The sequence below is a fragment of the Globicephala melas genome, chromosome 5, assembly GCF_963455315.2.
Source record: "Globicephala melas chromosome 5, mGloMel1.2, whole genome shotgun sequence".
Classification (NCBI taxonomy): Eukaryota; Metazoa; Chordata; class Mammalia; order Artiodactyla; family Delphinidae; genus Globicephala; species Globicephala melas.
The window spans coordinates 70,614,582-70,633,398 of NC_083318.1; the positions used below are offsets into that span (position 1 = coordinate 70,614,582).

Here is an 18,817-nt window from a genome sequence, read left to right on the forward strand (position 1 = left end):
AATTGTTTTCACTTTTTGGGCTATTAATAATAATGTTGCTATGGACATTCATGTACAAGTTTTTATGAATCTATATTTTCAGTTCTCTTGGGCATAGTCCTAAGAGTAAAACTGCTGGGTCATACAGTAACTCTATGTTTAGTCTCCTGAGAAACTACCAAACCGTTTTCCAAAGTAGCTACACCACTTTACATTCCCAACAGCAATGTATAATGGTTCCAACTTCTCCATATCTTCACCAACACATCATATGTCTTTTTTATTTTAGCCTTCCTAGTGGATGTAAAATGGTATCCCCTGGTGGCTTTGATTTACATTTTTCTAATTAATGATATTGAGCATCTTTTCACATGTTTACTAGCCATTTGTAGAACTTCTCTGGAGAAATATCTATTCTAAGCCTTTGACCATTTTTAAATTGGACTGTCTTTTGGTCTCTCAGTCTAAGAATTCTTTATATATTATGGATAATATACAAAATATATGATTTACAAACATTTTCTACCATTCTGTGGGTTATCTTTTCAACTTTTTGATAGTGTCCTTAAAGCACAATTTCTTGATAATGTCCTCTGACTTAATTTTCATAAAGTCCAATTTATTTATGTTTTCTCTTGCTGCTTCTGCTTTAGGTGTCATATCTAATAACCAATGCCTAATCCAAGGACACAAAGATTTACACCTATGTTTTCTCCTAAGAGTTTAATAGTTTTAGTTCTTACTTTTAGGCCTCTGATCAATTTTGAGTTACTACTTATATATGTTGTGAGGTAGGGGTCTGAGTTCATTTTTTTCCATGTGAATATCCAGTTGTCCCAATACCATTTGTTGAGAAAAGCATTCTTTCCCCCATTTAATTATTCTGACAGTCTTGTCAAAAATTAATTGACCATAAGTGTATGGATTTATTTCTGGACTGTCAGTTCTATTCCCTTGATCTTTATGTCTATCTGAATGCCAGTATTACAGTCTTTGGTATTCTTTAATTTCTTACAACAATGTTTTATAGTTCTCAGTGTACAAGTCTTGGATTTCTTTTATTAAATTTGTTAAATAAACAAAACGTTTGTTCTTCTTAATGTTATTGCAAATGGAACTGTTTCCTTTGTTCAATTTTCAGATTGTTCACTGTTAGTGTATAGAAATAAAATTGACTTTTGTATATTCATCATGTTTCCTATAAACTTACTGAACTTATTTAATATCTCTAATAACTTTTGTGAAGATTCCTTAGGATTTTCTATATACATGATCATGTCATCTGAAAATACAAATAGTTTTACTTCTTCATTTTCTAGTCTAATTGCTCTAGCTAGCACCTCTAATATAGTATTGAATAGAAGTGGCAGAATAGACATCCTAGTCTTGTTCTTGATCTTAAGGGGGAAAGCTTTAAATCTTGCACCATTAAGTGTGATGATGTTAACTGTGGGTTTTCATAGATGCTCTTCATCAGGCTGAGGAAGTTCTCTTTTATCCCAAGATTGTTGAGTGTTCAAGAAAGCATGTCAGATTTTGTCAAATGTTTTTCTGCATCTATCAACTGTCCTTTATTCTATTGATAAAGTATTAACAGTGATTAATTTGAATCAATGATTGATGAATGAATGATTGATGTTGATTCAACTTCATATTTCTGGGATATACTCAACTTGGTCATGATGTATAAATCTTTTTACATGTTGCTGGATTCAGTTTGCTAGTATCTGGTTAAGAATTTTTGCATCTATATTCAAAAGGGATACTGGTCTGCAGTTTTCCTGTGATGTCTTTTTCTGGTTTATTATCAGGGAAATAGTAGCCTCACTGAATAAGTCAGGAAATGTGCCTGCTTAGTGAAGCATTGGTGTTAATTCTTTAAATGTTTGGTAGAATTCACTAGTGAAGTCACTGGTCCTGAGGTTATTTTTGTGGTAAGTTTTCGGTTACTAATTCAGTCTTTTTACTAGGTATATTCAGATTTTCTACTTCTTCTTGATTCAGTTTCAGTAGTTTGTGTGTTTCTAAGAATTTGTCCATTTATCCATGCAAACAATAATGAAAAGAGTAGGAATAGCTATACTGACCCATCAAACTCTAGTTGGGGAAAATGACTCAAAAGGACATAGAGGAGCGTTTTAAGCAGTATGCAAAATATATTTGGAAAAGAATGAAACAGAAAGAGAGACTACTTTATAGGCGAGGCCTGAAATAATGATGAATTGAAGAAAGAAAAAGGAGATACACTTTGAACTATGTCAAAAGATTTTTTTTAAAAGCTAAAATTCTAATACTTACATAGGAATAGGCACTTGACATGGAGGACAAGGCAATGCAGTCTGAATAAACGCTGGTTCAGATGGCTGTTCCCAAGGGCCTGAAGGCTGGTGCTACAAGTAAAATAAATAACAATTTTTAAGTCAGAGGGGTTAAATCATATGGCCGATTTAAGGATCTAAGAAAAAACAGTTCCACGAATCCTCTGCTCAAGCCAGCTGAAATTTTTTCAAGTACTCAACAAATTGTGCTTATTGAAATATTTTATTCCATCCTTAAATTCTATCAGATTGTTCTCCTCTAACACGTTTATATTAAAAATTGAGCCAGATTCCAGGTTTTAAACGACAGAACAAAGGCAGTATAGACTCCTTCACTTCTCATAAGCCAAAAGAATAAAACACAGAATTGTAAAATCCAAATTCCACCAACAGAATTTAATCTCCATTATTTTGTTCACTGTTGTCTCCCCAGCACCTAGAAGAATGCTTAACACATAGTAAGAATTCAATAAATATTCACTGAATATGTGAATGAATCTTTGAGGAAACCAGGAGATATTTATAACCCTAAACTATAGTATATGAAGGAAGACTGACAAACTCATCTGTATGATAATTATAACATGACTATCACACTGTACTTGCAAACATTTTATTGATTTCTCCTTTTCTATATTGTGAATTTCTTAAGACAAAAACCAAGTATCATTTACCTTATACCCCAGCTCATATCACAGTGTTTAATACCCAATAAGTACTTCATCATTGCTTGTTGAAATGACTAAGTAAAATTAAGAAAATATGACCCACAGCAATGCATTATGTCTTAATAGTACTGTTCCCTTACCCTGCCAGTTTGCTTTATTAATGCTTGATCATGACATGGAGCAGGACACAAGTGACCACATTTCTCCAAAACCTTTCGGCAAGGTTGATGACATGGAGGACAAGAGCCAAAGTGACAGCGATGTTTTTCTTGACTTGTATGATGGCAAGTTGGTGGTCGACTAAATCATAAAGTACAATTTTTAAAATTACTTTTGATCATTGAACGATTATATCTAAAGTGCAATTATCTATTTATATACCTTCTAATTCCATACAGAATGAGCATACTGTGAATATTAATATTTTAGAACATTAAAGCAAAATTGAAAATACTAACAAAATGAAAAATCGGTATGAATTTAAATCTGTAAGACACCAGATGTAAGTCTGTACAGAGCTTTGTACTAACCTGCACTGCTCTTTGCACTTGGGGGGTCTTGTGGTACGTTCTCGGCCACAGGGTACTGTCACCTTTGTATTACCACAATTGCACTTCACATCTACAGTTTCTGGGCAGGGATAACAGTTACCTGAAAAAAAGGTCTGAAACTTAAAGAGAAATTTCCTTAACTACCCAAATTCCCATCAATAGTAGAATCAATAAGTTTAGTATATTCACACAATGGGATACTCTAGGATGAGAATAAATGAATGAACCTCACACACATAACACTGAGCAAAAGAAATCAGACACCATCAATATACAGTATATGATTCCATTTATAAAAAATAAACAGGAAAAACTAATTTATGCTGTTCAAAATCAGGATGATGATTACAAAGGACACAAAAAGTTTGAGAAATGCTGGTAATGATCTGTTTAATAATCTGAGTTCTGGTTATATAGTTATGTTCAGTTTATTAAAAATCATCAAGCTGTACACCTGCAATTTGTATACTTTTCTACATCTACACCGGTACTTCAATAAAAAGTTTTAGAATTTTCTTTAAAATTTGCTAAAAGTTCTGTCCTAAATAACAAATTTAACACATTACTCATTCAAAACTACACCAGCAAAATGGAGCTCAGTCTTTGGAAAATCTAATTTAGCAATAATTTTTTGGCTTAGTTTCATACATACATCTACTCAAGTGCATTATTTTTAGATAAATTCTCCAATAAGAGTGACTTCTCTCATAAGGTTATTAACAAGTACAGTCAATTTTCCATTACTCATGCTTTGCGAAAGACTCTAAAATCTCATTTTAGGCTATAATTCCAAATACTTCTCTTCTAAACATTTCAAAAGGAAACATTTTTAGGGTTTCAGCTTTTTACCTTCTTTTGTTATGGGTAGAAATACACAAAGACCAATTGAAAAGAAATCTTTTTAAACAGGCTATAAAGTTCTCTCCAAGGCTCTGACATCATCCTAAGGGCTTTCTTCCCACTCTAGTTTTCCGAATAGGCTACCCCATTAGAAATGAAATAATAAGAGAGGAAGGGCTTCCCTGGTGGCACAGTGGTTGAGAGTCCGCCTGCCGATGCAGGGGACACGGGTTCGTGCCCCGGTCCGGGAAGATCCCACATGCCGCGGAGCGGCTGGGCCCGTGAGCCATGGCCTCTGAGCCTGCGTGTCCGGAGCCTGTGCTCCGCAACGGGAGCGACCACAACAGTGAGAGGCCCACGTACCGCAAAAAAAAAAAAAAAAAAAGAAAGGAATGAAGAGTCTTCAACTAGGAAGTAAGTATCTCAAGAAATTGCTGCCTAGGTGTCAGGTCCAAGCAAAATACTGAATAGCAATTAACCTGATAAAAAACAGATTAATGATGAAAAATAGTCTGGTTAAAAGCCTATATTAGTTCAAAACAGTTCCCTAAAACAGAAGAGGTTAAGAATTTTGATTCAAATAATGATCGCAGAAAAAGAAATAAAGTAAAAAGCACCACAGGGAAAAAACATGTGTGTTATACAAATTACCAAATTTATACTTCAGTGTTTTGATAAGTATAATCCAGTAAAGTATTATCTTGATGGTAATGCAAGCCAAGTTATCCTGACTCACATGATCAAACTTTATTTTGGTCTTACCAAAAGAAAATTTGATGTCACACTTTTTAAAAATTTAATAGTGACATTTATGTCAGTTCTTACTCAGTACATTATATTAATTTCCATACTTAACAATGATAATTTTCATTCACCTTCAGCAATCAAAGAGAAACTTATCAAACATAACCTTTTTGCTGCCCTAAACTACAGCATCACTTTTCCTTTTTTAAAATTAAATCTTGAGAACAATAAGGGATAATTTCCCTGAACAGTTTTCCTAATGAACTCATTACAGACACCTGTACAACATGACATAAATTCATGTAACTTCAGTGATAATATTTTTTAAATGAAAAAGCATACAGAGTATAAATACAGTGACTAATCGGTCAAAAGTCCAGTAATTCTAGAACCATAACCATAGAAGGCCTTAAGCTTTAAAGAACTATAAGCCAAGCTTTCATATATTCACAGCGCAAACATGCACATAGCACCCTCCCCCTATGAGTTACAGTACAACTTGATTATGAAGATATCTAGAATAATGGAAAATGACATAAAATAATGATTCTATGTATCTTATGTAACTGAGTATTAAACAAATGGTAAGAGTTGCACAACGGTATCTTCATACACTTTCCATTAAGGTAAATTTTTTTTAGGGGCTACTAAGTTTCTTTTTTAAAAAATAAACATTCTGCCAAAAAATAATTAATAATAATTGAACCTGGATCTGATCAAACCTCTAGTCCCACTAACAGTTTATAGAAAATAGAGGAAAATGTCAAATAATACTACGGAGATGCAATCTGCAAAATCCAGACTGTGAAACTAAATAAAGCAACCTAATTTCTTAAACAAGTGACAAAGGAAAATATATAAAAAGATGGAAAATTATAGAAGAAGAGGGAAATTACAGATTCATAGACTTTAGAGACATCAACCAACTACAATGTCAATCTTATTAAGGTTTCTCAGTCATACAAACTGAAGTAAAAAATGAAGGCATTTATGAGACAAAAAGATATGTGAACACCAGATATTTGCTGATATTAAGAAACATTAACTATTTTCAGTTTAAGAATCCATCTTTCAGAGATGCATACTGAAGTATTTATGGGATTTGCTTCAAAATAATACAAGAGGGAGATATGCTTTCAACATTTCTCCACTAAGGATGATGTGTGCTCTGCCCTTTTTGCAGATACTCTATATCAGGTTAAGGATGCTCTCTTCCATTTCTAGTTAAGTTTTCATCATATATGGATGCTGAATTTTATCAACTGTTTTTCAGACATTTACTAAAATGATCTCATTTCTCCTTTAATCTGTTAATGTGATGGAAACATGTTATTAGATTTACTAATCTTAAACCAACCATACATTACTGCAATAAACCCAACTTGGTTATGATACATTAAGGTTTTGGATAGCTAATACTGTAGTACCAGATAGCTGGATTTGAGTGGCAAAAACTTTAATATTTTACAAACATGTTCATCAGTTAAGATTGGCCTGTAATTTTCCCTTACTTTCCTTGAAAGATGATATAATGAGCTGGAACACATTACTTTTTTACATACACTATCAAATAGTTCACAAAGAGATTAAACTTATACATACTTTAAATGTTCATTTGTTAAAAATCATATGTAAAAATCAGCTAGGCCTGGTGTTTTCTTGGTGAGAAAATTCTAAACTACTGATCCAATTTCTTTAATGGTCATACAACTAGTCAGGTTTTCAACTTAAAGTGAAGGCTATGTTTTAACAGTGGTCTCCAAGGCCCTATACATATTCTCCTTTCCCCAGCAATCATTTATTGCACCATCTCTCTGACCTCATCTCCTGACATGTGTCCCCCTGAGCAACCACTTCAGTCCTCCTTCAAATGTTCCTGTCTCAAGGCCTCTGTAATCAAACTACCCCATCCCCATTTCCCCAGGGCTTGATCCCTACTTCTCTCAGGATTCCCCACACATGTCATTCTCTCAGAGTCCTACTCTGACCACACTATATAAAACAGTATATACCATCCCAACTATCACAATTTTAATTGTACTCTAATTTTCTTTCTATACTTGTCACTATCTGATATTCTATATTAATGTGATTATTTACTTGTATTCTAATTGAGGGAGAATTAAAAAATAAGCTCCATAAAAGCAGGTACGTTGTCAAAATTGTTCACTCGTAATTCCAGTGCCTGGTGCTTAGTAGACACTCAAAAATACAAATTGAACGAATGACTAACTTTAGAATGTTAATGAAATTCAAATTTAATGGGTCAGTGATATACTATGACTACAAAAGGAAATAAAATCCTTTTACATGAGAACCAAAAAACCAGTTCTAAACTTTACAATTTAAAGACACTTGGGCTTCCCTGGTGGCGCAGTAGTTGAGAGTCCACCTGCCGATGCAGGGGACATGGGTTCGTGCCCCGGTGTGGGATGATCCCACATGCCGCAGAGTGGCTGGGCCCGTGAGCCATGGCCGCTGAGCCTGCGCGTCCAGAGCCTGTGCTCCGCAATGGGAGAGGCCACGGCAGTGAGAGGCCCGCGTACCGCAAAAATAAATAAATAAAGACACTGACATTTTTGGATTGGGTTGTTTGTTTCTTTGATATTGAGCTGCATGAGCTGCTTGTATATTTTGGAGATTAATCCTTTGTCAGTTGCTTCATTTGCAAGTATTTTCTCCCATTCTGAGGTTTGTCTTTTTGTCTTGTTTATGGTTTCCTTTGCTGTGCAAAAGCTTTAAAGTGTCATTAGGTCCTGTTTACTTTTGGTTTATTTCTATTTCTCTAGGAGGTGGGTCAAAAAGAATCTTGCTGTGATTTATGTCATAGTGTTCTGCCTATGTTTTCCTCTAAGAGTTCTATAGTGTCTGGCCTTACATTTAAGGCTTTAATCCATTTTGAGTTAATTTTTGTGTATGGTGTTAGGGGGTGTTCTAATTTCATTCTTTTACATGTAGCTGTCCAGTTTTCCCAGCACCACTTATTGAAGAGGCTGTCTTTTCTCCACTGTATATTCTTGCTTCCTGGATCACAAATAAGGTGACCATATGTGCGTGGGTTTACCCCTGGGCTTTCTATCCTGTTCCAATTATCTATATTTCTCTTTTTGTTCCAGTACCATACTGTCTTGATTACTGTAGCTCTGTAATATAGTCGGTAGTCAGGGAGCCTGATTCCTCCAGCTCCGTTTTTCTTTCTCAAGATTGCTTTGGCTATTTGGGGTCTTTTGTGTTTCCATACAAATTGTGAAATTTTTTGTTCTACTTCTGTGAAAAATGCCATTGAAAGTTTGATAGGGATTGCACTGAATCTGTAGATTGCTTTGGGTAGTAGAGTCATTTTCACAATGTTGATTCTTCCAATCCAAGAACATGGTATATCTCTCCGTTTGTATCATTAATTTCTTTCATCAGTGTCTTATAGTTTTCTGCATACAGGTCTTTTGTCTCCCTAGGTAGGTTTATTCCTAGGTATTTTCTTCTTTTTATTGCAGTGGTAAATGGGAGTGTTTCCTTAATTTCTCTTTCAGATTTTTCATCATTAGTGTATAGGAATGCAAGAGATTTCTGTGCATTAATTTTGTATCCTGCTACTTTACCAAATTCATTGATTAGCTCTGGTAGTTTTCTGGTAGCATCTTTAGGATTCTCTATGTATAGTATCATGTCATCTGCAAACAGTCAGTTTTACTTCTTCTTTTCCGATTTGGATTCATTTTATTTCTTTTTCTTCTCTGACTGCTGTGGCTAAAACTTCCAAAACTATGTTGAATAATAGTGGTGAGAGTGGGCAACCTTGTCTTCTTCCTGATCTTAGTGGAAACGGTTTCAGCTTTTCACCATTGAGAACGATGCTGGCTGTGGCTCTGGCACATATGGCCTAAATAGACATTTCTCCAAAGAAAATATACAGATTGACAACAAACACATGAAAGGATGCTCAACATCACTAATTATTAGAGAAATGCAAATTAAAACCAAAATGAGGTATCACCTCACACCAGTCAGAACGGTCATCATCAAAAAATCTACAAACAATAAATGCTGGAGAGGGTGTGGAGAAAAGGGAATCTTCTCGGGTGGGAACTGTGGGTGGGAATGTAAACTGATACAGCCACTATGGAGCACAGTATGGAGGTTCCTTAAACAACTACAAATAGAACTACCATACGACCCAGCAATCCCACTACTGGGCATATACCCTGAGAAAACCATAATTCAAAGAGTCATGTACCACAATGTTCATTGCAGCACTATTTACAAGAGCCAGGACATGGAAGCAACCTAAGTGTCCATCGACAGATGAATGGATAAAGAAGATGTGGCACATATATACAATGGAATATTACTCAGCTATAAAAAGAAACTAAGTTGAGCTATTTGCAGTGAGGTGGATGGACCTAGAGACTGTCATACAGAGTGAAGTAAAAAAGAGAAAAACAAATACTGTATGCTAACACATACATATGGAATCTAAAAAAAAATGCTTCTGAAGAACTTAAGGGCAGGACAGGAATAAAGATGCAGACATAGAGAATGAACTTGAGGACACGGGGAAGGGGAAGGGGAAGCTCAGACAAAGTGAGAGAGTGGCATGGACATATATACACTACCAAATGTAAAATAGATAGCTAGTGGGAAGCAGCTGCATGGCACAGGGAGATCAGCTTAGTGCTTTGTGTCCACCTAGAGGGGTGGGATAGGGAGGGTGGGAGGGAGATGAAGGAGGGAGGAGAAATGGGAATATATGTATATGTATGGCTGATTCACTTTGTTATACAGCAGAAACTAACACACCATTGTAAAGCAATTATACTCCAATAAAGATGTTAAAAAATATATATAAATAAAAATAAAGACACTGACAAATCAGAGAACATCCACAGGGAAATGCCTATGGGGTTAATACATCTGCCATTTTTCCTAATGGGGAGGCAATATGGTATAACGGAAATATTACTAAACTTTGGGTTCACATCCTGACCCTGCAACTAGTTCTATGACCTTGGGCCAACAGTCTCTTTGCCTGCTTCCTCCTTTTACAAAACAACACTAATACCTTCCAAGATTCCTGAAAGGATTAAGACATTAAGGGAGATATCTAGTATCCACCTAATCCCAAAGGAAGACAACAAAAAACAGTACAGTAGTTTTTCCCAGGTCACAAAGCTGTTATTGGGTTGGCCAAATTCGTTCAGGTTTTTCCACAGATATGGAAACACCCAAACAAACTTTTTGGCCAACCCAACACTATGTTCACTTTTGACTCAGGACCTCTTAATTTAAACCCATGCTCTTTCCACTACCTTATACTATGTTTCAGTAGATTCCATTTCATACCAACATACTCCAAATGAGTAAAGTTAACTCAGTTTTCAATCTCTAATAACTTAGGCACCCCTGAGACCCTTTCAGGTGGTCTGAAAGAATTTATATACATAGATGAGAATTTTCCAGAAGCTATATGACAAGGGATTATCACAACAGATTGAATGCAGAAGCAGATATGTCAATCCAGCTATCTTCTATTAAGCTAGACATTAAAGACATTTGCAAAAATGTAAAACAGTATCATTCTTCTCACTAAACTTTTTTTTAGAAAGTAGCTATTTTTCACAAAAAAGTTACTGTATTAAGATGTAATGGGTACTATGGTACTATTTTTCAATAAAATAATAAATATTATTATATTTTAATTTAATTTCAAATACAGTAAATATCAGCAGATAAAATCCACATTAACTAAAGGTCTTTGGGTCCAAAAAGAGTGTAAAAGGTCCTTGAGACCAAAAATTTTGAGAACCACTGGACAGAATATATACAATCCTTTACTAGACTTAATTTCATATCAATGTCTAAAATTCAAAATACTACTGAAAAACCTATTAATTAACTTAAAATCTATGTGGGGAAGGTTGGGTAGAAGTAAGGAAACAACATGGTATTATTGAAAGAACAGAAGTTCATATTCAAAAGGTGTGGGTTCAAATCTTGGCTATAATGCCTTACTAGATATTTCCCTAAGTAAATCACTGAATCCTCTTCAGCTTAAATTTCCTCATCCATAAAATAAAGATAGTGGCAACTGCTCTAACTTCTCAAGATTGCTAAGAGTAAGATAATAAATGTGAAAGCTCTCTATCAACGAGAAAGCACTATGTAAATATAAACATAAAATTACAGCTGTTGTTAAATTTTACCTCTATGGCAGACAGATGGACACTTATGGTTTCTACATCCTAAAGTCCGTCCACAGTTTTGATCACAAGGTGGACAGTTTCCAGGGCAACACTGAAGGGAAAGCAATACATAAAGAACAGGTAATTTGAAAACCGTACGTAATATGAATGTCATTACTAGTTATTCACAGAACTTAGGGAAATCAAAAGATAGTTCTTTTCACTATAAGAATAAAAGTATTCAAGAATATCAACATTCTTGTGTAGAATACGTTGTACTAAGAACTTATAAGTTTAAGTAGACAATGACCTAATTTAGTGAAGTCAAGCTAAATTTTCTTGCCCTTTAGTTAATTATTCTATAACTTAAAATAGTTCCATAAGATAGTTTCTCTTCTACTTATCTACACAGAAATTGACAACATTAACCACAGGAATGGATCTGGTCAAACCCTGTATCAATTCAGGCAAATAATCTGGTTATTTTTAAAATTTAATTACAATAAAACCCATTCAATATATAGATTAGTTTGGCAGTTATTTTCAAACCAAAGAGTCAGAGACTAACTAAAGGAAAGAAGGAGAGATAGGCTAATTGCTTCTAGCGCTGTTTTGTTACTCCCTGATTTCCAATCTGTGAGAAATATAGCTGTCTATGACCTGTCCCAATTTTCATTCATGAACACAAGGTAACTACTTGAAGTTCCATCTTGCCATTCTAACTCCTTGACAAACTTTGGAAAGGAAATACAGACTACAATTTTCTTAAAGAAACTTGGGTTTGTAACCTACTTCAGAACAAGTTTCAGTATATAAAAGTAGCTCAAAACAAAGTACACGTTATTGAAAAGCAATTAAAAGTTAAATTAGTTCATTCAATTAAGCAAATATTTACCAAGTAATACTATGTGCCTATCACTTTCCCAGTGGCAGTGGGAAAAAAGGAGGTTATGTGGTCCACAACTTGAATAAGCCTTTAGATGTTTGTTTCTCACCATGATGAGTAATAATGACCAGATTTACTCTCCTGCGTTAAACAACTAGAAAATCAGACAAAATATTTGAAACAGCAGTTTTTAGACATTAGACAACTAGGCAGCACAGGACAGAAACCCCTATGAGAAAAGACACAAACAAGGTGAGTCCTATGATAGCACAAGCTTAGACCTGGACACAAGGAAAAAGATCACAAGCAGAGTCCAGTGGTCTTACCAAGTTAAGGAGACAAAATTCATAGTTGAGAGGCAAGTGTGGTTAGAATTTGTGGAGAAGTGGTAGCACAAAGCATAAAGTTTATAATGTCTGGAAACCAATCAAAAGTCACCTAGCAGTAAAGAATAACCCAAAAGGAAAAGAAAACTCAATCAACAAAAATAGACCCAGAAATGATAGATGACAGAATTGGTAGACAAGGACATTAAAATAGGCATTTGAAGTATAACCTATTCACTTATATTCAAGAAGACAGAAGAGAACATGAGCATGAAAAGGACAGACATGGAAGATATAGAAAAAGTCACAACTCTAAGTCTCAGAGATGAAAAAATACTGTCTGAGACGAAGAAACACAGGATGGGATAAACAATGGGATTAGACAATGCAGAAGAAAATTAGAGAACTTGAAGACAAACAATATAAGATAACATTAAGTATGAAAATTAAAAGGACTAAATAATAAATGTAGCATCAGTGACCTATGGGACTTCAAGCAGCATGACATACCTGTCACTGGAGTCTCAGTAGGCAATGGGTGGGGGAAATATTTGAAGAAATAAAGATTGAAAATTTCACAAATATGATGAAAACTATAAAGACATACAAGAAGCTCAACAAAAGTTGTACTAAAGAAACATGAAGAAAGCTATACAAAGGAACATCACAAATAAATTACTGAAAACTAATGATAAAGAGAAAAATCTTTAAAAATAGCCAAAGAAAAAAGATACATTACATACAGAGGAACCAAGATAACAGAGATAGTGGAGCAACGTGTTTAAAGAATGGGAAAAAAATTGTCAAACTAAAATTCTACAGTAAAAATATTTTTCACAAACAAAGGCTAAAGACAGTTCACAAAAGTTGCAAGAATTCATGATGAGCACTACAAGAAATGTTAAAGGAAGTCCTTCAGACAAAAGAAAATGAAATCAGATAGAAACCTGAATCTATATAAAAGGATGAAAAGCACCAAAAATCATGAGTTTGATGATAAATATAAAAGACTATTTACTTTTTCACACTCTTTAAAAGATACCTGTTAAAGCAAAAATAAAAACAACATATTTGAGGTTTATAAAATACATGGGTATAAAATGTGTAAGAATCGAATAAAGGAGGTAAAATGGAATTATTGAAAGACAACACTCAAACAGAAGACACAAGAGGGAAAAGAAACAAAGAACAGATGAAAAAATAGAAAATTACAGACTTAAATCCAACCATTTTATTAAAGATCACAATAAGTGTAAATGATCTACACCCAAATTAAACGATAAAGATTTAAAATAAAATAATTATCTAAATAAAACAATTATCTAATTGTTGTCTATAAGAAATCCACTTCAAATATAAAGATTTGAATAAGTTCAAAGTAAAAGAATGGAAAATATATACTGTATGAACACTAAGCAAAACAAAGTTGAAATCACTATATTTAATAGATTTAAGAACAAAGTATCTTACCAGAGATAGAGGGATAATTCATAATAAAAGGGACTCAAAAAAACTTCAAATCTACAGACTCAATAAAATTTTCCAGTTGACCTTATACTGAACCAAGATTCTATAAATAAGATCTGAACAGCAGAAGTTAAGCCTCTAACATGGCAAACAAACTACCACTAACACTGCTATGATGTTTTAAAGTCAGGGAACAGGGACTTCCCTGGTGGTGCAGTGGTTAAGAATCCACCTGCCAAAGCAGGCGACACGGGTTCAAGCCCTGGTCTGGGAAGATCCCACATGCTGCGGAGCAACTAAGCCCATGTGCCACACTACTGAGCCTGTGCTCTACAGCCCGTGAGCCACAACTACTGAGCCCGCGTGCCACAACTACAGCAGCCCGTGTGCCTAGAGCCTGTGCTCTGCTGCAATGAGAAGCCCACACACTGAGACAAAGAGTAGTCCCCGGTCGCCGCAACTAGAGAGAGCCCATGCGCAGCAACGAAGACCCAATGCAGCCAATAAATAAATAAATAAATTTATTTAAAAAAAAAATAATAATAAAGTCAGGGAACAGAAACAGCCAAAGAACCAAGTAGAAGGAATTATGCATAGGACAAAAAGAGACCCTTGTTATTTAAAAACCTTGTAAGATTTCCCACTAATACAAACAATAATGTAGAATATTTATTAATATTTCATATGGAAAGCAAAGAATATGCCTAAGTATTTGAGGAACAAGTCAAGATGGCACTTATCATGGGCCCAAAGATGAAAAATCCAAGAGAATTTTAAAATCAGTTTTCCAAGCTTATTACCTTTCTCCTACACTGATGCTTCTGACAGTCCCGCAACTTAACACACTTAGTTTCACAAAGATACGGTTTATGACACGGCATTCGTTTAGTATGCTTTCCACAACGACAATGCTTCTCCACTTCCTGGAAGAATCAAATAAATGCTATTAAAATTGACTTTCGTTGACATGATTTTTTTCACACTGTAATCTCTATAATTACTAAAAAATGAAAGAGAAAATTTTAAGACTGTTTTGTATGAAAGACTTTTAAAAAACTAAAGGAGAATTTCCTAAGACATTTGTTTGTTCCAAAAAGACTTCACAGAATTTCCATTATTAAATTTAGTAAAAATTTGATATTAAATAGTAAAACAACATCACACGTTAAAATCCCTTATATCTAGTTACACAATAACATCTACACATCTAGCTTCAGGAAAACAAGAAAACTGGATTATCTAGTAGTATGTGAAAACCAGAATGACATCTAGGCATTTTTTCCCCTATCATCCCTAGGCCTAATTCATCATTGCTTTGAATATCTTCTGAGGATAAACAACCCCACACTAGTCTATAAAAATGATAACATTCAAACTTTTACCAAGCAAAACAAAAAAAAGGTAATTTCAGATTTAATTGCTGGCATACTCTCCTGCTTCATCATAAATATTAGATCATGACACAGATGTTTATGAAAACAATTACAAAACAATCCCATTTGACATATTATGACAGATAGCTGTTAAAAGTAATCATTATAGGACATGACTAACTTGTCTACATGTTTCACAAGGACCTCGGTGACAACGCTGTGAACATCTGTGGATTCCACATTCAAGTACTTTGTCACAACTGTCTCCACAAGTTGGTACATCTTCTGTACAAGGCAAAGAAAACTCTAGAAGCAGACAAAAAAAATCAATATTAAAAATAACATACATTATTATAAAGTACTAATAACGTGCCATGTACTTCTGGATTCCTAGAAAATGACAGGTCTTTCAGACTATGAACTTTTGCATCTACATATTTATTGGAAAGTTAACTTTAAAGAAAATAACCCCTATATTTGTAAAGCTTATGCCTTTTAAAAAGAATTCGATACATGACAAGTTACCATTCTCAAGAAGCATATATATATATTTTTTTTTTTTTTTTCCTTTCTTTGAGGTACGCGGGCCTCTCACTGCTGTGGCCTCTCCCATTGCGGAGCACAGGCTCCGGACGCACAGGCTCAGCGGCCATGGCTCACGGGCCCAGCCTCTCGGCAGCATGCGGGATCCTCCCGGCCCGGGGCACGAACCCGTGTCCCCTGCATCAGCAGGCAGACTCTCAACCACCGTGCCACCAGGGAAGCCCCAAGAAGCATATTTTTATGAGCTAACTACTTCAGAAATACTTTTCTAAAGAAATGAGTAAGCCCTTGTAAACTACTATGAAGAATTCTACAATATATAGAACAATAAAAAAAATTTGCTCTAAACAACCTCATAGGATGGAGGAAAAAAATAGATCTAGACTTAAAAACTATGAAACTGACCTTTAACATAAACATATTATAACAAGTGTTTGCAATAATCTTATAAATATGTGTGCTGGTACTGGTGCTGAGTCAAGAAAGTGAACTCGAACTGTAACCCTTCTATGCCTTTATCTCAAAGTAGCCCAAACTAAATTCACCTATAATCTAATACCCAACAATAACAATAGCTTATAATTATTAGGTTTCCTTTATGTGCTGGCCACTATACTAAATACTTTACGTGCATTTTATCATTTAATTCTCACAATTATCTTATAAAGAAGGTACTATTACTGTCCCCATTTAACTTGAGAAAACTGCAGTTCATGAAGGTGAGATTTGAACCCACATACAAATTTCAAAAAAATTTGAAATTTTTTTTTCAAATTTTAGCAGAGATTTATTCATGGATGGAAAAAAAGAAAGGGAGAAGGGGAGAGGAACTAAAAGGAACATATCTTGGAACACTTACATTCATCATAATCTTATTTAAACAGATTTACATGTGTCCGCACACTATTCAGAATGGTGACCCCTGGATAATCGAAAATAATGAATCTCGAAAAACAGCCTATTATTTTCACTCTACTTCACAGTTTTTTTCTGGGTTTTCTTGTCTGTTTGTTTGTTTCTTTCTTTATCAGCATGCAGAGCAGCTTATTGACATTTACTTCCCCAAATGACTTTTCCTCACTGGTTGAAAGAACTGGGGAGTTGGGAGGGGGTACAGATGGAAACCAAAGGTACACCTTCAATGTGCTTTGATGGACTGAAAAGCGGTTGGTCTGAGATTGACAAGCCCCCCATTTCAGAGGCTCAGGAAGTTTGGGCCCAAAATCTGAGTTCTTAATCCACTATGCTATATTGTCCTCTCATCCAAATGTACAGAAATCTAATATCAAATTTGTATTATTATTGAAACTACATTATGAGCTCCCAGAGAAATCTAATTTAATTAGGAAAGTACTCTAATTAGCATGATAAATAATTATAATCCCATTAAAGGTTTTTTAAAAAGTCTTACTTGACTTCTGACAGGGACAGAACCTTTTCCCAGATCGAGGACATTCTCCACAAGCACCTACATGGCAAACTTGCTCACACGTATGATTACCACATGGCAGTGTTTTCCCACATACCTAAAATAAAATGCAATAAGCACTAACGACTTAAAAGTTAACAAAAGACTTTGTACATGACATAATCGTTTCTCAGTCACAAATAAGCAACTTCTTTAGATTCCTCAAATTATTATGCTTTATATCTTACATAGGTATCACATGTATATATGCATAAGCATATACATACACATTTCTTATGCGCCAGGGAGTATATTTTTAAAATGTAATAAAGGAAAAAGAACATGCAGTTTCACATGGTCATCCACCAAAGATTTCCAAATGGTACTAAAACCATGCCAATTCTAAGACAATCTACAGAATCAATACTACTTCCAATTGGATTAACTCAAGAAGAGGGAAAAGAGGAAAGTACATACGTACTAAATCCAAAATTCAACAAATAGCTGTTAATTTGAAAAAAAATTAAAATGATATTAAATTGAAAAAGTTGCCTAAAACATGAATATAATGCATCTGAGTTGCTATTCTTCCTCTCCTTTTATCCAACTAAACCTCATTAGCATTTCTAATTGTTTATGCTTCTGTATACTTTAACACCCACTCCTCAAAATGCATATACACTTACTTGATCACAGTGCCACAGTGGACTTGCACAACTTCTTTCAGCTGCTTGTTTGCCACAGACACACTTTTGCCTACTAACTCTTGGACAGGGTGGGCAACTTCCTAAAATCAAAATGATAAATTAGCATGGAATATTATAAAAGCAACACAGACTGCTTTGACTTCTGCTTAAGGCCGGAACACCTAAAAGGTATGACCTTTTACCTGCATGACAAGGATTTTCACATTTATGTTGTCCACAAAGCAATTTCCGTCCACATGGCAGGTGACAGGACCATTCCTTAGCACTGCACCGACGAGGGATAGGTTTTGCTTTCTTACAATAACAAGTAGTTGTGACCATCTTAGGACAAGGAGGGCATGGACCTAGAATCCAATGAAAGGGGGAAAAAAAATCAGAAGTCAAAAGTAAAAATTTTCAGTTCCTACACCTATCAGTAATTTCTAAAGCTTTCCATACTGATACTTTAAAAGGCAATCCCTTCCAATATTTTCTTATGTAAACTTAAGTTCTGAGTTCAACTCTCACAATTTTTTTTACTTCAACATGAGAAGAAATAACCACCCACAATTAGAAATATAATATATAACTCACCTGGATGGCAGAGGAGTAAACACTTATGGCCACAAGGAGGTTTAAAATCTCTCTCACATACTTGGCCGCATGAATGAGGCACAAGCCACGGATCTAAAGGTGGATCTTCCACTTTGCCACAATAGCAGTAGTACCTACTAGGTGTGTCAGATCGTTTGTATTCAAACCTACATTTTGGACTATGAAGAATGAAATTGCTGAAGTTAATTTCAATTATAAAAGTGACATGAGGCAGAAATATAAATATACTTAATA

At 34.7% G+C, this 18,817-nt stretch overlaps 1 protein-coding gene across 7 annotated transcripts in view; it reads right to left on the bottom strand.

The window, feature by feature from the left end:
- NFXL1 (nuclear transcription factor, X-box binding like 1) overlaps positions 1-18,817 on the bottom strand; it is a 52,870-nt gene that overhangs the window by 22,540 nt on the left and 11,513 nt on the right. For all 7 annotated transcript variants that reach the window (XR_009563999.1, XM_060299305.1, XM_030880462.2 and 4 more), the window contains 10 exons: positions 18,563-18,741; positions 18,172-18,333; positions 17,969-18,069; positions 17,286-17,400; positions 15,513-15,637; positions 14,759-14,881; positions 11,301-11,391; positions 3,496-3,616; positions 3,106-3,265; positions 2,278-2,369 (listed from right to left, as the gene is read on the bottom strand). Coding sequence is in view for 6 of the 7 variants with exons in the window: in XM_060299305.1 (XP_060155288.1) it covers positions 2,278-2,369; positions 3,106-3,265; positions 3,496-3,616; positions 11,301-11,391; positions 14,759-14,881; positions 15,513-15,637; positions 17,286-17,400; positions 17,969-18,069; positions 18,172-18,333; positions 18,563-18,741 (1,269 nt within the window). In the remaining variant the exon portion in view is untranslated. The remainder of the gene's footprint in view (positions 1-2,277; positions 2,370-3,105; positions 3,266-3,495; positions 3,617-11,300; positions 11,392-14,758; positions 14,882-15,512; positions 15,638-17,285; positions 17,401-17,968; positions 18,070-18,171; positions 18,334-18,562; positions 18,742-18,817) is intronic.